General features: G+C 37.6%; 1 protein-coding gene across 1 annotated transcript in view; it reads left to right on the top strand.

Annotated features, from left to right (window-relative positions):
* The window catches only part of igf2bp2a (insulin-like growth factor 2 mRNA binding protein 2a), a 47,532-nt gene extending 23,982 nt beyond the window's left edge, over positions 1 to 23,550 (top strand). Inside the window, exons 3-16 of the mRNA XM_039683555.2 lie at positions 2,342 to 2,390; positions 3,447 to 3,498; positions 6,874 to 6,937; positions 8,583 to 8,870; positions 10,057 to 10,191; positions 10,283 to 10,405; positions 11,447 to 11,582; positions 12,448 to 12,582; positions 13,764 to 13,832; positions 16,843 to 16,959; positions 18,505 to 18,579; positions 18,725 to 18,856; positions 20,784 to 20,897; positions 21,784 to 23,550. Of these exons, the coding sequence (XP_039539489.1) occupies positions 2,342 to 2,390; positions 3,447 to 3,498; positions 6,874 to 6,937; positions 8,583 to 8,870; positions 10,057 to 10,191; positions 10,283 to 10,405; positions 11,447 to 11,582; positions 12,448 to 12,582; positions 13,764 to 13,832; positions 16,843 to 16,959; positions 18,505 to 18,579; positions 18,725 to 18,856; positions 20,784 to 20,897; positions 21,784 to 21,879 (1,585 nt within the window). The 3' untranslated portion in view covers positions 21,880 to 23,550. The remainder of the gene's footprint in view (positions 1 to 2,341; positions 2,391 to 3,446; positions 3,499 to 6,873; positions 6,938 to 8,582; positions 8,871 to 10,056; positions 10,192 to 10,282; positions 10,406 to 11,446; positions 11,583 to 12,447; positions 12,583 to 13,763; positions 13,833 to 16,842; positions 16,960 to 18,504; positions 18,580 to 18,724; positions 18,857 to 20,783; positions 20,898 to 21,783) is intronic.
* The last annotated feature ends 721 nt before the right edge of the window (positions 23,551 to 24,271 follow it).

Below are 24,271 nucleotides of genomic sequence, written 5' to 3'. Positions count from 1 at the left end.
GGACACACACCACACCTGCGCGCGGCCCGGTGGAAGCGCTGGGCAGACAGAACAGCTATTATTGTGTAGTTATTGTGTAGGCTATATATTGTGTATATATTGTGCCCAAATAATACATTAGTTATCGAATAGGCTGCTCAATCACACCTTATTCGATCCTAAATTTCAATCTGATTGAAAGGGGAGGTTTATTAATTTCATAATCCAATATAGAGAAGAGAACATAAACACTTGATCGAATTGAAAACCGAAACTGAAAGCACGGCGCATATGTGCAATGATTTGAGGACGAGCTCCCCCGGCTCTGAATTGTCAAAAGACCTCTAAAAATGCTGGCTCTGGATGCGAAAAACGCAGAAAATCGAACCCGATCCGATTAATTTTATGACGGACGAAAGTTTCGTGGCGGTGTGCAAGCGTGACTGACATAACGTGAGGTCGAATTTTTTTTTTAATGTGCGAAACTTTCGGATGCGAATTTCGGACTCAGTGTACAATGGCCTTTACAGTTGAACCCTCTAATTTTTAAGGGTCAGGATGAGGAGGTGTTGGTTTGAGCTAGCTGAACTGCCATGCTGAAATGGGAAATTGCCCCTTCTCAGGAAGCTTAGAGGGATTGACAGTTAGCAGGCCACAGCATTAGCCGAAGCTGAAGGGATGCGCTAAGACTGAGGCAGTTAGAAGGTTTGAGGGGCGTAGAGGGAGTGTCACGGTTTACAGAGCTGTGTGTGTGTTCGATTCCACGTAGAGCTCAGCTCTCTCACTAGAGTATTTCAAAGTGTGCTGGGCAAAGAGTGAGGAAATGTGTAGAAACAACCAGGGCAGCTTTTCTGTGTATTCAGTGCACTCTGGATGAATGAAAATTAATCTCTTACTTCCGGGCACGGTGAAAGATGATACTCAGTCGGCACATAAGTAAGCCTCTTGCGTTTCACTGTTATCCGTCTGTTGTTTACTCTGTGTTTGTCTTATCAAAGTGTTGTGGACTTATTTCTTCTAATTTGTAGGAAACTCAGAAGCGAAGACCAGGAGACTTGAGTCTGGTGTATCTTTTTAAGCAGGATTCTTTATTGCTGTTGCATTGCTATAGTCTGCTTCATCCAAAAATCTTAGCCAAGTCTAACTAAGGCATATACTGTACATTGTAGTTGATATACCTTTCAAGGGGGAGGGGTTACATAGAGGTGGAGACACTCTGAAACAAAGTATGTTGATTCAGCTGGTTACTTGATTTCATTAGAAAACTCAGAGCCTTGAAATGCTAATCCAAACAGCCTGATTAGATCAACAAAAGGCCCAGCTGACCTTTGAGATGTGAACATCACCTAAGAGATGTTTGAATGCATGTGACTGACCTTTGAGATGCGTCCAAAACCTTCATTGTCTCGAAATGGAAGACTGTGTTGAACTTTTTCGGTTAAAATACTATTGTATTGGAACCCAAAGTCTACCTGCAGAAGAGCCCCAATAAACTGAGTGTGAAAGTGGCTCTGCAGATCTCGTTCTGCCTCTCTCTCACTGCACTTTTAAATCTCTTTCCTCTGGCCAGCTTGATTCCACTCATTTTAATGTAGTTGTTAACAGCTTGTGGTGGAGTGGTTTGTGTGGCTTTGGTGTTGGTACAGAACTCTCAAAAGTTGTTGGGTAGTGCCGGACTCGACGAATGATGGAGCACAGACACAGACGAGTCACTCTGGTGCAAAGTTGTGAATGAGGGACCTGCTCACTCTAAACTAATCCATTTCTCTCTCTCTCTCTCTCTGTCTCTCTCTCTCTCTCTCTCTCTCTCTCACTGAGCATGTGTCAGTGTGGACAGTTGCACAATGAATCATGAAAATTGGCTTGTGATTTGTGGCAATTTTATCTTGGTGCAAAAATCAAAATAAATATATATAATTTCGCAGACTTTTGCGCGTCAGAATCATTGATTCTGAGTTTTAGAATTGACAGAGTTTAGACCATTTCTGTCTTAGTTGTGAGAAGACATGGGGAAAAATGCACAATAAAATCCTTACCATATTCACAATATTTTTCAATTTTATATTGCTAATAAGGTTACTGTTGCTCATGTTGCAATAAATGGACAACTGAAAAAGAATGACTTCTGCTTGCTTTATAGTTCTAAATCTCTGTCAATGCTCACACCACTTTAGAGATGATCATGATTTTCATCACTTTGATGCTCAAGCTTTATAAGAGTTTTGTTTCACCCCTGTATGTTTTAACGCTGTAGCACCCGTACGCTGAATATCGCTGCACTTCTGTTTTCTGATTTCTCCTTGCACTCTTTCACTTTCTTTTTTGTCTCATTGTCTCTCTCGCTTTGTTTCTGTGTCTGCAGGAGTCGGAAGATTCAGATCCGGAACATTCCTCCTCATCTCCAGTGGGAGGTGAGTGTGTAACTGCTCAGGCAGAGAGAACAGCGTGTGTGTGTGGTCAGGGCTCTGTCTGTCTGTCTTTGGGCTCCAGCGCTTTCTTCTCTAACTGACGATGCATTAGAGAAGCTCCGCCCATACACACAAAATACACTTCCTCTTCAGTCCGTGTGAATCTGTCTGGAGAGTGTTCAGCCCTGGTGACCCGATTGTAAATCCTGATGACATCATCACAGTGAGCTCTGGCCCACTTCAAAACTCTCGCTCTCACACACTTCGTTCATGTATTTGGACATTGTGCCTCTGTATTCTGCATTGCTCTCTTGAGTTTAGCTCACTGTGTGAAAAACGATGTGTTCATTGTTTACTAAGGCCATTTTTTGTGACATTACACACCACTTTTAAAATCTGGACAAGAGTAGAACTGCAGAATATCCCTGGGTAATAAAAATGAAGACAAAATGAAATGAAAACAAAACTAATGACAAGAGCTACATTACCAATTTTTTGGTAGTTACCATTACCATGTTTGGATTCAGTAAGGTTTTTTTTTTTTAATACATTTATTCAGCAAGGATGCATTAAATGAAACAAAAGTGACAATAAAGAAATTGATAATAATACAAAACATTTCTGTTTCAAATCAATGCTATTCTTTTTAACCTTCTATTCATCAGAAGAAAAAAAAAAGATGTGTCATGGCTTCCACAAAAATATTAAGCATGATTTAGAACAGATTTCAACATTGTTAACAAAAAGAAATGTTTAAGATGAGTAATGATTCTGCAAATTCAGATTTACCTTTACAGTAATACAGTTTTAAAACATATTATAACAGAAAAGTTGTTGTTGTTGCTGTCTTTCAAAAACATTATAAATCTTACCTACCCCAAACTTTTGAACTGCAGTCTATGCAAAAGTATTCTTAAATTATAGCAGATTTTGATTTGATTTTAATTTTGGAGTGAAGCATTTCTTTTATTTTCCAACTCTCATATTTTCTAGTATTCTATCTAAAAACAGTTTATTATATTTTTAGATGTTTTTCTGATTGTGCTCTTCTCGTTGCAGGTTTTGGACAGCCTGTTAGCTCAGTATGGTACTGTAGAAAATGTGGAACAAGGTAAAGACTTTAAATTGTATTTTCTGTTTGGTTAGTTGATATTTCAAGCAGTGCAATGCTGTATTCCATCTAAAAAATGTATGTAAATTATTTTGTAATTACCATGCTTGCTGTTTGTATGATCTTCTAGATTTTTTTATTTATTTATTATTTTTTAAAATCTTTTAATGAGGACCATTTAAATTAAGCATAGTGAAGACAAATAGTTTTTAAAAAATACTTAAGAACTTAGGAAAGAAAATGGTGACTATTAAGGTTGTCAAATGTATTATCCTATTGAACACGTTCACTTTATTATTTAATATGAATGTAAATATTTCATTTAAACAGTGACATGTGCAGAATTGTTTTATTAAATATTTGAATATTCATATTTACGACACTAGAAAATGGTCTTTTCACATTCACACAAAAAATGTGAATTTGAAAAGCTGTATTACCATGAAGCATAAGCAGAGCATGCACGCAAATTATTTTATAAAGTATTTACTTTTGACATCCCTACTATCTAGTTAAAGCATATAAAAATGCACTTTCTTTTATAACCCATTACTTTTCAAGAAAAAAAACCCACAATTTTATTTTTAAATAATTAAACACTGTGTTGTCAAAGTTGATATTGTTGCTTTCTATATGGTCAGACAGACTTTTGCATGTTTCATTATTTTATTAACTTTTGTGACCCTGGATCACAAAGAAGTAGCATGGTTATATTTGTGGTAATAGCCAACAATACATTGTGTGGGTCAAAATTATCGCTTTTTATTTTTATGCCAAAAACCATATGACTATTAAGTAAAGATCATGTTCCATGAAGATATTTAGTAAATTTCCAACCGTAAATGTATAAAACATTTATTTTTGTAAGTGTGAATGCAGCACAACTCTTTAAGGCAATTTTCTCAATGTTTCTATTTTTTTACACCCTCATTTTCCAGATTTTCAAATAGTTTTATCTCAGACAAATATTGTCCTATCCTAACAAACCATACATTAATGGGAAAAACTTACCCATGTGACTGTTTTTTTTTTTTTTTTTTTTTGGTTCAGGGTCACATTTTACCAAAATCAAGTTAAAATTGCGAGGTTACAAGGTTACATTTTTGACCTGCAAATTTCGGAGAATTTGGACATACATGTTTTGTCTGTCATTAGAACCAGCATCTGGACCACAATGCGTTTTCATCAACTTACAATTTATTGTAGTTGTGTAAGCGCTCATTTTTTTCTGTCATTTGGACAAAATGAAATGATGAAGTGCTACTCACAGGCTATTTAGGATGGTATTGGCTGTGACTAGAGGACAAATGCTAAGACACTCTTCCCTGCTCATTAAACATTAGTCTTTATATCTTTTATATTGGGGACTTTGTCAAATAGCACACTTGCTGATGTACCTGTGTTTGTGGATGAATTTAAATTGTAAACGGACTATGGACTACAGAGTCAATGTGTGCATGCATTTAGATCACACGTTATCCAAACTTAAATCCCATCAACACTTGCTGCCAGTGGAGGCGTCTCAGTTGTGAGGTTTTGTAATCGTCTTTCCCAATAGAGAAAGGTGTGATTGATAGGAAGTCTCAGACAGACAGTGCATGAGAGAGGGATGAGCACTATGGCTGAAATGAGTGGTTTGATGGCACACCAGTGTGTGGATTGAAGTGTGAGAGTGTGGCCAGGCTCTAGCTGTAATGTGTGTGTTTTCAGGTATTAAGTTTTTAGTTTTTTCAGGTATTAAGTTTTTGGGAAGATGTTACATCTCAACTGATTTTACCTTGTAAATAGTTAAATTATCTGAGAGTTTGTCATATTTTATATAATAATCAAATATGAAGCAGTAAGTATCAGAGAGCTTATCCTTCTGATATCTTATACTCTATGGCCTTAAAAAATATAAGACAGAAATTAAAAATGCTTGTAAAAGAAGAGGTAAATTAAAGATTTTTTATGTTCTTTTTTCTTCAGTGTTTTTGTCATTATCCTGAATAATAATTGTAACTCCACCATTGTTTAGAAAAGGAATCCCATTCAAACAGTCCCATTGTGCAGGCACTCATCCTATGAAACGAATATGATGTCGGCATGATATGAGGACAGTGCTATTTCTCGTCATTCTTTCTTAAGATCTATTGATGTGTCTTCATTGGTGACACTCATTGGTTCTGAGATTGATCGCTTGAGCTGCATTATAGTGAGGCTTTGTGGTTCTCTTCATGTGTGAAGCTCTGGATTTCTGCCCAGCCATCCCACTCAACTTCCTTCAGACAGACTGTCTAGTTCTCTAGACACATAACTCCATCTAATCAATAAAAAGGCAGGCTTTCCTCTTAAAAATACCATACACATACACACACACATTGTCTCTGCAGTGGTTTCTGTCTGTAATTATTGCAATGACCTAAGGAATTCTTGTAATTTGAAACAGATTTAATTTAATCCCATTTCACATTCTTCAGAAAGTATAATACAGCTTGACCTTTTAACACAGCGTTACTCAACGTTTCTCAACTGTTGGGTTGGAGGGTGTGAGGTCAAAGAAACAACAATATGTTTTTCCTGAATCAAGACTTATTTTATTTATTTATTTATTTATTTTTTCAAAGATTTCATTTTGGCGATTTTTACCTTTATTATTATAGGATAGTATAGAGTGGACAGGAAGTGAGGTGGGAGAGAGAGAGAGGGGCGGGATTGGGAAAGGTCAGTGAGCCGGGACTCACGCTGTGTGCTTTATATCACTTCACTATATAAAAAGAGCAAAATAATTTTCAAGCTGTCATGCAATGTCGTAGTTACATTGCCAATTAAAAATGTCATGATATTACCAGAAAGAACCAGTCAATTCCATAACTTGTACTTAGTGTGTTAGCTGGGTAGGATTTGCATGCATTTATGATGATTCATCAGGATCATTAAAAGCAAATTTATTATAATTTATATATTATATAAATTGTGTGTGTATATATATATATATATATATATATACACACACACACACACACAATTATAAAAATTATAATAAATGAGAACCACTGTTTTATAAGGTCCGGAGTTGTAAGTGCTATAGTTGGCAGTTGAAAGTGTATAGCAGCATAAACTCTTGAAGTGCACAGAGCTTTGATCCATGGACGTCAGGGTTGCTTTGTGTTTCTCTTGTGAAGTACACATGTGGCCATGGCACAGTAATCCTCATTTAACATGCAGACACACGAGTGGCTCTTCACAACACTAGTGTAAAGCTGCATTTGTTTGTCTGAATGCATCTCATACAAAAGCTTGCAGTCTCATATGCTTATGAATATGACCAAGCTCTTTGTTTTTAAATATTGACTTCTCACTCCCTCTCTCACCTGATTTTATTTCTTTTTGCAGTTAACACTGATACAGAAACAGCAGTGGTGAATGTGACGTACTCAACAAAAGAGGAGGCTAAAATGTAAGTTTTTTTATTATTATTTATTATCCATAGGGATATGACAAAAATCATATTTAAGACTATAAATAAATTGATTATGGTAATGGTATGTCAAAGTTTCGTTGTAATATCTGCAAATTTTGTTTAATAATATTTAAATTATGTAATATTTTTTTAATATAAAATATGTATAATTGTATACATTTAATGAAATATATAAGCTTAAACACATAATAATGTCATCTTAATTTAATGGACATATTTAAATATTTAAAGTACTCAGCAAAATAACTATTTCCTCATAACATACACCACTATTGAGATATAAAATTACTCATAATTCAATATTTTGTCTCATTAATGGTGTAAATATATAAACTTTTTTCCTAAAAAAATGTATCCTAAAATGTTTTATATATTACATAATCAATTAGTATTGTCTGTGTAGTTTAATTTTGTGAAATTTATGCTAATTTAATTAGAGAGACATCTGTTTTTTTGTTTTGCGAAAAAATAATAAGTCTGAAATTATTAGTGCAAAAACTGCTACACATTATTATGCAACATGAGTTTAAAACACTCAAAACTGTCATAGATTATAAACGATGAGCCATTTTTGACACCATTGTAAAATAGCAGATAAATCTAAATGCGTAAATCTAAATGCTAGTGCTGTAGCGGCGCGTCGATGATTCGACGTCAAAATTGCGTCGACGTCATATTTTTGCATAGACGCTTCTTTATTTATTTATTTTTTGCATGTTCCCGGCGGTACAGCTTGCCCCACACACGTGGGAGACCGAAACATTGCAGAATAGAGGACGAAGACAACTAGAAGTGAATGTGCTATCCATTAAATGAATCACACACAGTAAACAAACCCTTAAGAAAAAAAATTGCAATTTAGACGCGCAAACTGGGTGCCGGTGTGGTGAGACGTACAAGCTCGGGCAGATTCGGCTTGAAGTTGTTCCCGGACGCGGCGCCGGGCGCGTTGTTAAAAAAAAAAGGCATACACACAGCCAGCCACAGTCTTCCTGGTCTTGCGCACCCAACGGGTCATTTTTGCCGTGCGCACATTCGCGCTCGTGTGGACGTGTCGAGTATAAAACAGGCTTTAACTCCGTGTCAGCACGCGCTCTGATCAGTAGGTGAACTCCGCCTCCGACTCCGTTTCCCTCCTCAGCTGATATTAATATTTAAACATTCCCTATGATAAAAAATGTAAGAACACGGTTTTGGCGGTTGTAGAGTTATGATTGTGTTCAAATACATAACATTAGACTAACGTTAGCCAGCTTATAGTATCTTGATTCAGTATGCTAGTATTTGAGATATTGTTTTTTTATTAATTGAGCAGCAGAAAAAATATTCTTTATATTAGTCGTCCAATTAGTCATTAGATTAGTCGACTAATCGATAAAATAATCGCCCAACTAATCGTTTAGTTAATAATCGTTTACCCCAGCCCTACTAAATGCGTATTAGCACAAAAGTTGAACCTCATCGCAGAACCTCCACTGGTTGACACAACTGTCACTGGGTATTTTCCATCCATCATACTGCCAATGCCAGCCCTGATTTTTTTATTTAAAAAATGCCAAAACTCTCCATCTTTATACTGTCATTGTATTCTATTGATAATTTTCTCTGTGCTTGTCTTCAGTGCTGTAGAGAAGTTAACAGGACAGAAGTGTGAGGATTACTCCTTTAAAGTGTCTTATATTTTGGATATGGAAGCTGCTCCACCCCTGCCTGCAACCCGGAATCGCCGGGGTGGAAGGACATCACGAGAACAGGACTCCCAGCCCGGGACCTCTGGAGGCTCCCTGGGGCTCCGACAGAAACAGCAAGAATTCCCCCTGCGCATGCTGGTGCCCACACAGTTTGTGGGAGCCATCATTGGCAAGGAGGGTCTCACAATCAAAAACATCACCAAACAGACACAGTCTAAGTGAGTGAGATGTATTGATGTGGTTAATTAGAGTACATTTTGGACCTCAATTAATATAACTACAATTATTATTTTTCTAATTATATAATACATTTATTAATTACAATTGTGATATACACTACTGTTCAAAACTTTAGGTCTGGTACTATTGAATTATATATATATATATATATATATATATATATATATACACACACAATTTAAATGAACTATTTTTTATTTGAATATATTTTAAAAGTCTAATTTATCCCTGTGATTAAATTTATTTTCAGCATCATTACTCCAGTCTTAGTGTCACATGATCCTTCAGAAATCATTCTAATATGCTGATTTTCTGCTAAAGAAGCATTTCTTATTATCCACGTTTTGCTGCTTAATATTTTTGGGGGATTTTTTTCCCCCAAGATTGTTTGGTGAATATTAAGTTAAAAAGAACAACATTTATAATGTAAAAAAATATTTCTATTTCAAATAAATGCTGTTACTCTCACATTTGATCAATTTAATTCTTCTTTCGGAAAGCGGAAAAAGTTCTGCGCATGATCTACTTATTATGACAAACAAATTACAGAACACAGACGCAGCTGGATGCAAATACCTGTAAATTGACTAGCGTAAACCTTAGTAAATCATTTTGTGTGATTCATTTAAATACTCTCCTCTTATAAATTTTGTGTCTGAAAGGGAAACTCCTACAAATGCATATACAATAAGCTGAGACGCTAAAATGACTATCTACGCCTTTTAGTGCTATTTTTTCACTACGTGTCTTTAGTAAATCCTGACAGTATTATTTTAACGGCAAAAGAGTGTTTGCGCTGGCGCAAGCTGTTAGTACATCTAGCCCGTAATTTCTTTCGATAGTACAAAAATCTTGCTGTCTCCAAATTTTACAATATAGAACTTTTTAGAATTCTATTATTTAATACATTTAAAAAAAAAAATTTAACATAGAATTGCTTAAATACAAATTTAGATAATATATGATAATAGTACACATACACTGTGTACTATCCATTGATTAAATCGTCAGTATATTTTGGACATTAAATGTCACATTTATTAATCAAATCTGGCTGTGACCATCAATTCACGTTGATTAAAAATACCTGCTTGTTTTACAGTGACAACTTTTCACATAGCCTAGTTTGATCGCTGCTGAATGGTCATATTCCTGTCCTGTTAGGGTGGACATCCATCGTAAGGAGAACGCAGGAGCGGCAGAGAAGCCCATCACCATCCATTCGACTCCTGAGGGCTGCTCCGCCGCGTGCCGTATGATCATGGACATCATGCAGAAAGAGGCTGATGACACAAAAGTGTAAGTCTGAATCTTCCGAAGTCTGTTTTTATTTTACGGTGTTCTTTAAATGCGTCTTTGTAATTGTCAACTTGTGTTTTTGCTTTTGTAGGACTGAGGATATTCCTATGAAGATCCTGGCCCACAACAGTCTGGTTGGAAGACTGATCGGGAAGGAGGGCAGAAACCTGAAGAAGATTGAAGAAGATACAGAGACCAAGATAACCATCTCCTCGTGAGTGTCTGTTACGTTTGATGGCTTTCAACAGGTGAAAACAACGGAAGCTCATAATTATTTTGCTTTTGTGGCTGTTATTCAAAAATAAAGTAAAGCTGTAGCTCTTGTTTTGATAGGTAATGCTGTTTTGTTGTCAAGATATTGATCATAACATGACCTGAACATGTATTGTGACCTTATAATGGGCTGCTGAGTGCTAGGACCTGGTGCAGAGCATCAGTGTACAGGTGGTTTTAAGTATTTGCCAGAAATAAAGTGTGCGCTGGTCACACAGATAGCTTAGGAAGTGAGTCACCCAATTAAAACCTAACCATCACTCCCAACGTCATTGCTTAGCTTTCCCTGTAAAAAACAGCCTTATTTGCCAGTGCTCATCAATACAAATTAAAATAACTTGCTCTCTACATAGAATCCCACTTCCTTCCAGGTGGAATCAGAGAAGAGCACAATACTAATGCGATTTAATAATACTATTTTTTAAATAAGCAAAGTAGCAGAGTAAAGTTTTGTTCCTTCTTATGTTGCTAATTGACATGATGTTGATAATAACGATGATAATAAATATCCCCCTAAATATTTCCCCTTTTTCAAATCAAGTAGTTAAGAACCGAACAATGAACTCTGGAAACAGGGCTTAGATAACACGGGAGAGCTAATAAGATAATTAACAGATCAGGTGAACGGAATCTGTTGTAATAATTGTTAGTTTATGTTAAATAATGTAGTTTACTAATGGTAACAAATGAAAACTTTTTGTGAAGTGTTACAATACTACTACTACTTCTACTTCTAATAATAATAATAATAATAGAAAAGATATTTACACATGATTCAGACTGAAGTAATATTTCTAAAAACATTGTAATATTAGTCAATACCAATGTGGTCACATCATATGATCAAAATATAATAGTTAATCACTAAGAATTCCCTCAATTCAAACACTGCTCCAATCTGACAGGAGGAACTGTGTGTTTCTTAAATATGTACCCGTAATTTTAATCTGCTTTTCTCTTTCTTGGTCCATTCTTCCCACAGTTTACAAGATTTAACTATTTATAATCCAGAGAGAACCATTATAGTGAAAGGGAGTATCGAGGCCTGTTGTAGGGCTGAAGTGGAGATCATGAGGAAGCTGAGGGAAGCCTATGAGAATGACATTGCTGCTATTAACGTAAGTGTTCGCGGTTTTGATGACAGGATTTTCACACTTCATTTTAATCCACTGTCTTTGATGTTATAATCAATATGACATTTTTCAGATTTAACTTAAATTCTGTTTTACATAAAAATGCTGTTATAATGTGACAAACTTGGTCCTGTAGTCGATAAGGCTTTTAGACGGCTCGTCTGTTTGGTTGTGTTCAATTATTGACTGTGTTTATAGGAAACAGCTTTGAGTCAGTTCATTCCCTGCTGTGCATAAGGAGAACGCATCCTGTCAACAGCCGTTCACACAGACATGCACGCACATGTACACCATTCTCCCTGTTTACACACATGACGTCACTGCCTGTGCCTGAGGAAGGTGAAGCCATAGGCAGAGCAAATACTGTAACAATAGGATCACCGTTCTAGTTTACACCGTCGCATGATCCGAGGACCCCTTTCATCTTTAGTGAGTCATTTGTTTTGCGGTACATTTATTTTGTAACTGTCTTTTAGTTGAACCGTGTAAACTTAATTCCGTTTTGAATGAAAGAGGCACTGCAGATGAATCAGACAGAAAGTGAAAAATCAAGCATATCTCTGTCAAGACTAAACAGCATACAAACTTATCTAAACGCGCTTACCACATAAAATGATGCACCGGGTCGATGGAGCCACCTAGCGTGACAGTAACGATATTGCAAGATGTTATGACAAATATTCACATTCATATTCACTGTTAAGACTGTTCATACAGCTCAGAAATACATGGAAACTGAGAGATCTAATCTCAAATTAGAGTTATTATCAAAAAAAAAAAAACATGATTGCTTGTGTTCATGAACTGAGTAAGCATTTATAATCCATGATGTTATTTCTTTGTCTTGCAGCAACAAACCAACCTTATCCCTGGGTTAAGCCTGAGTGCACTGGGCATCTTTTCAACCGGTCTGTCTGTATTGCCACCAGCTGCTGGGCCCAGAGGCGTCCCACCCATACCCCCGACTGGCTATAACCCTTTTCTTGTGAGTGCAAACCACAGTTTTATTATAACGACTACATATGTGGATGTTTCAACCACAGGAATGCATTACATTTAGCTCTGCAAAATTCAGATTTTAACAATTGGACTCGCACCACAGAATGTTCAAAATTAAATATGAATGAGAATAACAGGAAACAATTACTGCATTGTGATTCACAGAAATGCAATGTTGTCCAACAAGGAATTTCATTATTCCAACACACATTTTGCAACAAAATATAAATAATTATATAATTAATATGTACTAATTATTTAAGTAATTAGACACATTAAGACTCTAATTAAGTTAAATTGTCAGAATGGATCAAACATCAAAACAAAATTTTTGTATGTTGCACTTTAAAACAGTTGTTATAAATATCATGCATTTCTGGAAATACCCTTATGTTGTGTATGATAACATTTTTAATGGGGAATTTATACTCAAGTTACAATTTCAGTCCATTAACATTGTTAAATTTGAATGACTACATCCTGTTTTCTACCTCAGTTCAATTTCAGGAATTAAACTTTAATTTAAAGTCCCTTTTTGGGACTTTAATCAGAATTCTAATCTAAATGGTAAACTATCCTGATGTTTAGCCTCCCGATCACATTGTAAACATCGTCACTTTCTCAGTGAGTACTCGCCTTAGAACGCATCTAGTCATTGTTGAGTTGTGTAATCCTTCCGTTCGGTTAGTGTGCTACAGGATTCCCCTTCATATTTAGTGATGAGTCAGACAGGACAGCTTATGGCTCACGGATGAACTAATGAAGGTAGAATGAGTGTGTGGGTGTGTGAGAAGGCACTCATTATTGAATGAGTGTTAGCTAGTTTTTATCATCCTCAGTAGGACTGTAAAACTTGAATAGTCATTTAGTATAAGTTATTACAACTGTTTTTTTTTTGGTGCAGTTATTTGCTTACAGTAAATTTGTTTTTGTTTATTAATCATTCAGGTTTCTGAATGAGTGTTGGCAGTTCTTTTTTTCTCAGTTTTTTTGCATGACAATTCGTGGTCTAATCATGTGAAGTTGAGAGCAAAAAAAAAAAAAAAAACTTATGAAGAGTGACTTATGAATTTTTTTCTCAGTATTTACATGTGTAATAAATGAGAGCCAGTGAAATATTCTTGAGATATAAACTATTTGTAAATTGACCCATCTCATCCGTTCCAGGGTCACTCATCACAGCTGGGTGGGCTGTACGGTGTTCCGCCTGCTAGTGCCGTCTCTCACCAGCACACAGTAAGTACTGGAACTGAAACTGGCCCGTAAAATAGATAGTTCTGCTTTTAAATTATAATTGGTGGATAGTGTTCCAGCCACAAAAAATACTACCAACCAATTTTGTTTTTATAATTGCATATATTGATACTCTAGCTTATCTTCAAATGTTTCCATTCATTACAAACCTGGTATTTAACAGTAAACATGGTTCTAAACATTATAATATTCACCATATTAGAGTAAATATTGATACTAGCCTAACATCATGCTGTGTTTTATTATCAAACATAAAAACATCCTCGTGTCGTACATGTATACATTTCCTGCTTGTGTAGGCAATAGTTCATATTTTAATGTTTCTGTCGATTTCATAAATTTTAGTTTAGCAGCAGATCATCTGGAATGTTAAGTTTATGTAACAATACCACTAACTAATACATTTCTTACCTTACATTTTTCTTGTCTTCAAATCACGTTCTTCTTCTTCTGAGGTAAATCCAATGTAAGCCCACTGCGTGTCTTCCAAACTCGACGAAAAGTAGAGGACTGAAGTTTGGTGCATTGTTTTTTAGGTAACCAACATATTCGCGCTCCTCTGTGGAGATTTGCATATCAATCTCTTTTGCACACGTGGTCGTGGTCAAATAAAAAAAAAATAATAATGAGCAACCGTTTGAGACATCTTGTTGGTTTTATACAAATTAAACAGAAAATTTGTTTTTGTTTTGAATCAGATCATTTAAAAGATACACTGATTCAAAATATAAAGATACACTGTATATGTCATGCCTGGGTGAATAGTATTCGCTGAGTTTTGTTTTAGTTTAGAGACGTGCTCCAAAAAAGTTCACGGAGATTGAGAGCCAGAAAGCACACCCTGTTTATTTTCTTTATTTTACAAAAGCACAATGTTATATTTTTATTGTAAAAAATCAAGCAAAATGCGCCGGCCCGTTTGCTGACCCCAGAGGGATCGGATCACAAGTAGACGAGGGACACTCTCTCGTTTACACCTGGTGTTTTAATCCGTCTATTTTGTCCACTTTCACCAGGTCCTGATTTCTTCTAGGGGAGGAAGATTAATTAATTAATTACAGTTTTTTCTGATTGCTTAAGCACATTTTTTGTAACTATTGGCTAGTTTTGCAAAACTCTACACACAAATAAGAAAACCTTTCACCCAATTATCAAAACATTGTAGTTCTCTTGCAAAATCAAACACAGCTAGATTAACTCTTCACACCTTCGTAAAAATTGTGTTTTTGTATCAAACAGTAAACACAAGCCATCATCTACTAAGCACACAATGTGCCAACTACACACTGATGGTATGAATGCAAAACACATCTGGCTTTTGCTGTCTCTGTTTACAGATGTCAATTTGAGGTCATACTTTTGTCATAGTGTCATGTAAACATACAAGGATACAAACTTCAAGTATTGGTGTTTATTCACACTCATAAAAACCAAGACAAAGTCAGAACACAAAAGAGTAATTTTGCACAAAAAAACCCCCAAAAAAAAAAAAAAAAAAAAACAATCAGCCTACATCATGTCGTCTTTCTGGGTTCGGCCGCAAAATTCCGTCCACACATCGCATGCAATATCCTCCAGTCCAAGGCACCGGGGAAAATATCTCCTTGAATGCCTTATCCAGGCCTGACATGATGCCTGGTCAATATCTCCACATGCCTCCTCCATTGCCTGTAAAAGTGCTACCTGTTGATGAGGATGACGGTCGTACACTTTCCAGAACTCCTCAATGGGATTTACGTAAGAATGGAGAGTATGGAGGGAGGTTGAGTGCCATGAAGAATGTGTGGTCTGTAAACCAGTTGCGGACCAAAGCAGCCCTATGGAAACTACATTGTCCCATATGATGACATATCGGGTATGCTCTTCAACTCCACATCCTCTCCCTCTGCCTCCTTGTCCTCTTCTAGCTCCTTCCTCCAACTTCTTCACCTCCACGTCCTTTTCCTCCAACTTCTTCACCTCCATGTCCTCTCCCCCGGCCTCCTCTGATTCTCACTCTTCTCACTCTTACTGCTCCTTCCATTGTACTCCACACAGACAGCGTACCTGTGACTTATTTATAGTGCTTAGGCTGATTGCAAAGTTAACTAATTTTCTAAAACAGTTTTCACATGTGAAAGTGAGCCAGACAGTTGGCAAAATAGTGTTAATGATAGCCATACATGTGTATAATTTTGCTAGTTGTGTTTAAAGTTCTGCAAAAAGAGTGTTGTGCAGTGAATTGTGCCTACAGTTTTGCAAAGTGTGTGTTACAAAATTGCAAATTGAGTGCAAAGCAGTTTTTGTGCTTTTAGTTTTGCAAACTCAGTGAGTGGTTTTGCCATACGTATTAATAGTTTTAGAAATTGTGCTACAAGAATCACGATTAGCGCCTAAGCATTCAGAAAAAACTGTAATTAATTTAATCTTTGTTTTTTCTTCTTATTTGATTTCTTTTAATCAAATAGATGAAATTAGCTCACAAAATGTATATTTGAACACGGCCAGAGAGTCGTCAAACTAAAATTAGGTCTTCAGCTGACAAAGTTTGAATCCTGTGTCTGGCTTGTGCTCTTCCCATAATGTTTATGCATTAGGTCAGTAGGCAGAGAGTAGGTGGTCTTTTGTGGCTGTTCGACTCATTTGACCACGAGAGCGCTTACTCTACGAAACCAATCCGGTCAAATGCTTTTTTCACATCTTAATAACAGGTGTAAAAAGGGCCTTAGAAACAAATAAGTGGTTTGTGTTCTCACTTTCGTGATAGATTGAGTGTTTTTGCTTTCGTTCAAACCTGTGTTAACATTCAGAGCTCAACCCCTGTGCTGAACTGAGCAGTATCAGGTATAGTTCAGTAACATTGGAGTAAACAGACACATGGACCTTCTTTACGAACCACTTCTGTACAAGGATCATATACTCGGGTGGATTTTAGAGGAATCCCTGATTTACAGCATCAAGTTGAATTAGAGGTGTAATATGTTGCATGTTTCTTCTGCCCTCTCCACTGCAGGCTCCTGAACAGGAGGTGGTCTATCTCTTTATCCCAACTCAGGCTGTAGGTGCTATTATTGGCAAGAAGGGTCAACATATTAAACAACTGGCAAGATTCGCAGGAGCCTCAATTAAGGTAGGAGTTCCTGCTTGCTAAAATGCTTCCGCTGTCATGTCACATCAGAATGAAATGAAGATTCCTTGTGTAGCGTATCTGGACTGTGTCAGGATGACTCATTCAATTCTACATGTGAAAATGCTTTTAACCCCTTTGACTCTTATCCGTAACTCTTACCTGGCACCTTAGAGTTTGCGTTAAAATTGCCCGTTGACACCTTTACGGCATGAGAGTGTTTATATTACCCCAACATCAATAAAATAGAACTCGCCCCAGCCTCAAAGAGATCAGTATCTCCTTAACGCCCCCTTCCTGCGGAGAAAGGAATGCCAGGTCATCGAAGAGAAAGCTCCTTTCTTCATGCACACACACATACTTTTACATTAAACTCAGAATATGAGCCATTACCAACTGTATATGATATGTTCCTGTCAGAGTTTCCGCTAGAAAAAAATGGTGCTGGTCAACTTTGACCGGCAGAAGTTTTGTTTTATGGACATTTTGATGATATGCATTCGAATCTTCATTCGAATTTCAATCTATCGGCGTTGTGTATCGACGTCCCAGTCAATCGTCCGTTGTTGAGGTCTATATTAATGCAAGCTAGCTTACGCAATACGAGAGAACCTCTCGTAAGAGAACGTATCGGTTACCTAACGTAACCTCGGTTCTCTCTAGAAGAGGGAACAAGTATTGAGTAACCGGCCGTGCTCACGCCATGAGCGACTTCGATTCAGTTGATGAAAACCAGGGAAGCAGCCTCTGAATCTCGCTTATATACACCAAAGCCACGCCCATTTTGGTGGCCTCTGATGCCATGAGGGCGTGGGCGCCTCTCATTGGGTGTGACATTACGCCAGGTTCACTGATAGGCTGCTGCAGTTGCCGCAGGGCAGCCTATGAGCTCGCTAGATAGACCACCTAGGTCTGGCAGCTGCTGCACTGCGTTGACAATAGATACAAAATTAAGGATCATTTTTGGCTTCAATATCTCAGCTAGCTTACGCAATACGAGAGATCCTCTCATAAGAGAACATGCAAATTAGGCCGTCCTGACAAGACAAAGGAACATCTTCCCACTCACAACTCTCGAAGGTGATTGGCCGTTCACCCCAAAGGGGGTGTGAAGTGTGAACGATGGAAGGCCAGTTCCTCCTCGTCTTCAGCTCTTCATCTCTTCCTTCTTCAACTCTTGGACTCCTCTCTTCATCCATCTCTTCAACCCTCTTCAATTTCCTCCACAAGATCTTTTCTTCAGTCCTTTAGTTTAGCTTTCTTTTGTTTTCCCATGTTGTATTCTACTTTGTTATTTTCCACAGACGAGTGAAATGAACTTAGTTTTCCTGAATTTTTTTTTTTTTTTTTTGAGCAACTTCACTTTCAAGGGACCTTTAAATCCTCCAAGATCGAACGATCAGTTTTGCTGGTTAAAGCAGATTATTTGATAATAAATTGACCCCATGAAAGGTTAAATTAATCTGTCAACAGCATTTGTGGCAAGCCTCCTCTGAGCTCATCTGTTGAAGGTATGTTGTTCTTGTTCCTGTTGTTATTCATGTTCAGATCGCACCTGCAGAGAGTCCTGACGTCACTCAGAGGATGGTCATCATCACTGGCCCACCAGAAGCTCAGTTTAAGGTAAAGCAATATAACACACACTTAAAAGCCCAGTACAGTTAGTTACATTCAGTCTTGGTGCAATGGAATGAATGAATGATTGAACATGTGAGTGATGGTTGAAAAGAAATGTAAAGGCCTTTAGCACTGTTGTACCCTATCCCAGGCCCAGGGCAGGATATTTGGGAAGCTGAAAGAAGAGAATTTCTTTACTGCAAAAGAGGAAGTGAAGCTGGAGACACATATAAAAGTGCCCTCTTCAGCAGCTGGGAGGGTCATCGGGAAAGGCGGCAAAACGGTGAGAATACAGTGAAATATAAAACTGTTAAATAAGATCAGAAACTTTCAGTGATGCGCCATATATAACATAGTAGGACTTCATGTATCAGGATTGTGTTATGTTTAGTGTTTTAGTTCTGTTTTCCTGTGACCTTGTTTCTCAGTCCGTTTCATTCTGTTCACCTTGGGCTGGTTGCACAAATATGACCCTTATGTTGACTGTGTCTTAAATACTAGTATGACCAACAAGTGTTGAATCAAGGGGGAATCAGTCTTACTTTCTAGTATAAAATTAGACCAATCTACGTTTTTATATAACTGACTTGAAACAGTTATTAACAGTCTTAAAGAAAATGTGATGACTAAGTTGTAAGACTAGTCTTAACCATTTATGCAACCAGCCCCTGGTGTTCCCTCGTCTGACATAAAAACTCTGTTTTGTTCAGTTCTTGGTCCTGTCTCGTCAGTGTTTTACGTGGTTGTACTATTGTTGCACTATTGCTTCCTTGCCTCTTGAATTTATTGGATTAAAGACCGTATTTGTTGATCTCCTTTATCTTCGTGCAGAATCGATAGTTTATTTAAGTAGGGTTTTTTTACACCCTATTTTTCCCCCATTCTTCCTATCACCATGGACTTACCTGCAGTTTGCTCTTTGTGGGTGGAGTCACACACCAGGGACTTTTTGGAGTTGGCATGGCTAAATCACTATCCAGACTGCTTGCTCTGCGTTTTTTACATCGCCAGTCTGAGCCGTGCCAGTGAGCCCTACTGAGTCTTATTCCGCCCCACGCCACGTCTGAGGTGTGCGAGACTGCAGCAAAGCTCATCCCAGAGGGAATGCTTGTGGAACCTGAAGGCATGGATCTTCACCTTGGTTAGATGTCACCCTGGCTCCAACGCAGGGTTCCTGGCTATTGGTTGCACCTCTGCCCTCCATCCCTTTTGCTCCACTGGGCTCTGCCTTCCCGTCGGCTGCACCTTTGTCCTCAGTCGCACTGGCTCCATTTAATTTTATTACAAAATGTAATTAAAAAAAATTACAATGGGGGAAACGGACTGTTCAATAGGGTTTATTTATTTATCTCTGTCTGAAATCCCTATTCACTCTGAGCTTGAGTAATATGCCAGACTTAATATAGTATTCTGATTTCCAACAAGTTGTTGTGTAACACATACCATCACAGCTGTTTGCTCATCACTAGTCAATATTCCTTTCATTATGCACCATTATAAATGAATGAGTCAAAATGTGTTTGCAGTAGTAAATAGTGATTCCGAGAATCCATAAAACATTTCAAATAGCTTTTCCAAAAACAATTAAATGTTTACTGTTAAAGAATGGGAACATTGTTGATTAATCAAAGTTAATGTGGTGTGAATAGTTCCTGAGAGAGCTCACATACGCCACCAGAGCAAATAATGAATATGTTATTGTTTTTGATAATCGTTTTATATGTACCTGACTAATTTTTCCAATAATTTACTGTGCCGAAGGACTGAAAAAGTATACGAAAGCTTTTTTCAAGCTATTTAAAGGGGGAAAAAATATTAAGTTTGGTTATTATGTTATATAACTGTTACATTTCGGTCAAAGGCTTTGAAGAGAGCAGGCTGATCCAAATCACTGTGACCTGTTTTAGTCAGGGTTATGCGTTTCAGGAACTGTACATTTTGCTTCTAGTAAATATTTGTCTCTATTCATGGGGGTTCCAGCCACCGGGGCATCATTTGTAGAGTAGATAGATGTTGCATTTGGTACCCAAGGCAAGGCTTTAACAGCACATTGGTCTTAAAGTATGTCATGTACCTATGAGCAACTGGAAATGTGCTGCTTGTTCTTTTATAAATCTGATTGACACGTAACATTGGCACACTTTGACCCAACTGGCATTATGACTGTTAGGTAGTGATGTCATCAGCTTGTTTCTCTGAACCTCTTTTAGGTTAACGAGCTGCAGAACCTAACCAGTGCAGAGGTCATAGTGCCACGGGACCAAACGCCAGACGAGAACGATGAGGTCTTTGTCAAAATCAGTGGGCATTTCTTTGCCAACCAGGTAAATTATACATGATATTTAACAGAAACCTTGTGTTGTTTTGTTCTTAAGGGCTGAAATTTACAGCTCTAGTATGTACTGCTTTAGTAATGGATCTTAAATCTGAAAACAGTTCTGAAAACTATGCTCTATTCTAAGCGTGGGGCGGGAGAGCATGTCAGAGGAGGCGCAGAGTAGGGCTGAGCGATACGACTGAGTCAATCAATTTAGAGATTTATCTGTATTTAAATATATCCATGAAATGCAGGATTGCTTAAATACTTTTATTCATCAAGGACAGATAAAATGTATTAAAAGTCAGAGTAAACACATTTTTAATTTTTACAAACATTTTTATTTAAAATAAAGGCTTCTTCACATTTATAAAAGAGTTCCACTTTTTTTTTATCTCAGTTTCCATAAAAATATTAATCTGCACAACTGTTTTCATCATTGATAATATTAAGAAATGTTTCTTGAGCAGCAGATCAGCATATTATGATTAAGTAATGTTCATCACAGGAATATATTACATTTTAAAATATATTAAAATAGATTAACAGTTTATAGAAATTATAATAATATTTCACAACTTTACTGTTTTTACTCTATTTTTGATCAAATAAATGCAGCCTTTGTGATCAGAAGAGACTTCAGAAAAAAAAAAACTTACCGACCCAAAACTTTTGAATTATAGTGTGGTTTACTTAATTTTGTTCCTTGACCACGTAAAAGCTAAATGCTGTTGAATTGGGTGTAAATAAAATCACCTCTTATTGGTCAATGACAAAAACTTGAAATCATGATGTCTTCTGGTGCCACCTTCAAGCAGTCGCCTCTCTCCTATTGAAACCGAAGTGGAACCAAACATTTAGCACAATAAACATGATCTCTTCTGGTCCCACAGACTGCACAGAGGAAAATCAGGGAGATCATCCAGCAGGTGAAACAACAGGAACAGAAGCACCAGCAAGGCACCCCCGTGACACAGCGCTCCAAGTGACCATCAAGGCAGCCCCAGCGGGCACCTGCCAATGAATGTAGCCCTCCCAACTGGAATCAGACCAGACCGGATGCAGGGGACCGGCCGGGCAGACCAGCAGCCACGGGATCAAAACCAAAGAACTTCTTTCTAGGGGAGATGAAGGAGCCACAGGCAGATGGGGCTCTGAGTGCACTGCCAGCTTAGGGAGGGAGGGGAGGAAGGAAGGAAGTGCAAAGAAGACAAGCGTTCCTTTTATTGTTCAAACACACCCTGACTGGGAGACGAATAGGCATGGGGCGTCTGCTATCAGGACGGGACACATCACGGTCGCCCCAAGTAACAATTTCTTTCGAAACTTCTTAATTTCGGCTTAACATAGGGTTAACAAAGATAAGACGCTCCATTAACACGTGTACACTGATGCATTTTGACTGAGTTGTGTTGCTGTTGTTTTTTTTTGGGGGGGGTGTAGGTAAGGGGGGGTGTACACTAGCAGTTGGCGACCGAATTTTGTTTTTTGTTTTTTTTTTTATGCTCAGATTGCGATTTCAGAGATCCTCAGCAGTATTGTCACCAGTACACTAGAACAAATATACTGTTTTTTGAAGCAGAAGTATGATTCTTCTTGTTTTGCACAAGCCAGCAAGCGGGCGATTAGTGCACATACGCGGTTGCGTAAGCATAACATTAACATTTTTCTAATTTCTGTGATGATGGGATGAGAATGTTGGGAAATGTAAAGGACAGAACTTTTACTCATATCTTAGCTTGTTTGCATTTCAGGACGCATCATCCAACCCAACGGATCCTTGTTACTTAAGCCTGTGTGTGCCAACGGATGCAAACATTGAAACATTTTCTTACTGTGCATATCTTTCATTTTTTAGCTTTTCGTGTATTCTTATTTCTATCCAGCTCTTACACTCCAATTTTATTTTAACGCCAGTGTTTTTGCAGCCTCTGCATTTTGTTATTTCATCGCTGCCACACTCCTTTGGCGGTAGTCGTTACGAGACGAAGTAGGTATGTTGTAGATGTGGATTAGGTGTTACCACCCCTTGTTTGCTTTAGGGGGTATGAAAAAATCTGAAGCAAGCACCAGCGCCTGAAAGAAAGCGCACCTTTACTGGCTTGGCATTGGGCAGAAGCGAAATCGAATGTGCACCAAGAACTCTGCCTTAATCTATGCTGAAAGCAAACGAAAATATGGGTGACTCAAAATGTGATGGAGGGTCAGGTTGATTGTGGGACAAGGATGCACCTGTGGTACACACACACACACAACCGCGTTTGGCTTTAAATCTCTTTGTCAGGGAGCTTTCTAAACGGCATGACAGCTGTGAATGTACAATAAGCAGCCTTTTAGAGAGAGCACCTCCCTGTCATGTTCAGTGAGCTGGTTGGTCAGCGATATTGTTTTATTTTTTTTTACAATACTCTGGCTGTTTTTTGGGAAACTGATCGACAGGATGGATATCACTTTGTGCTTTATTTTCTTCTTCTTTTTGACCATGGAAGCTCGTGGCCTTAACGTCACCGGTCTATGACATCACAGACAGCTCCCTCGCTCAATGAGAGCTAAGCCTCATCTTCCAGACGCAAGGTTTTTGCCAATACGCACAGCTTTTATTTGTGTGTATGCGCGTGTGTATATAGATATATATATAAAGAGAGAGAAATATTTATGAATCTATTTTTTTCCTATTTTGTGACGAGAGCTATTAATCAGAAGCAAACAGAAAAGGACTCTTTTTGGGGGGGGGGGGGGGGGGATGGGAGCGAGGTGGAACACTGCCATGTTATTCTAAAGGGAAATGTTTATTTTCTTGGAAATAGACTGAATATTGTTAGTATACTAACAGTAAGAACAGCAATGAATCAACGCAACACTTTGATCAGAATGTGATTGGCGCGCATGTCAGTATTGTGATCTACCTCAGGCGTCAGGGTACCTCAGTCCAATTTTAATTTCCCTTTTTTTTTTCTCCCAACGTTTTGTATGCCTTTTAAACTGAAAGTTTTGAACGTTTTCTTTTTTATGATAATCATACAAGTTCAAGAAAAAGACTAGTCTGAAGTCTCCTGGTCCATCTGACAAAGAAGAATGGATCTTAAAGCTTTCAAAACTGTATTTACAGCGTTCTTTTACCGATCACAATTTATAGAATGTGTAACTGAGGTGTACTTAACAGCCCTAAAGGGTTTCTAAATGTGGAAACTGTGTACTGATGTCTAGATCAATAACAAATGGTTATAAAAGACTATGAATATCAAGTAGAATGGCTTAATTAAAAGCATTCTCCAGGAGCAGTTACATTGTCTAAACTAAAGCGTAAGCCAGCTTTCATTTTGTAAAAATTCAGGAATTACAGTAAGACCAATTTTTTTAATTGAGGTTTTTCTATCAGGG

The sequence above is a fragment of the Pimephales promelas genome, chromosome 7 (genome assembly GCF_988280905.1).
Source record: "Pimephales promelas chromosome 7, fPimPro1.hap1.1, whole genome shotgun sequence".
Classification (NCBI taxonomy): domain Eukaryota; kingdom Metazoa; phylum Chordata; class Actinopteri; order Cypriniformes; family Leuciscidae; genus Pimephales; species Pimephales promelas.
The sequence above is the reverse complement of the archived record's forward strand: the minus strand, read 5'-3'. Positions and strand labels throughout refer to the sequence as shown.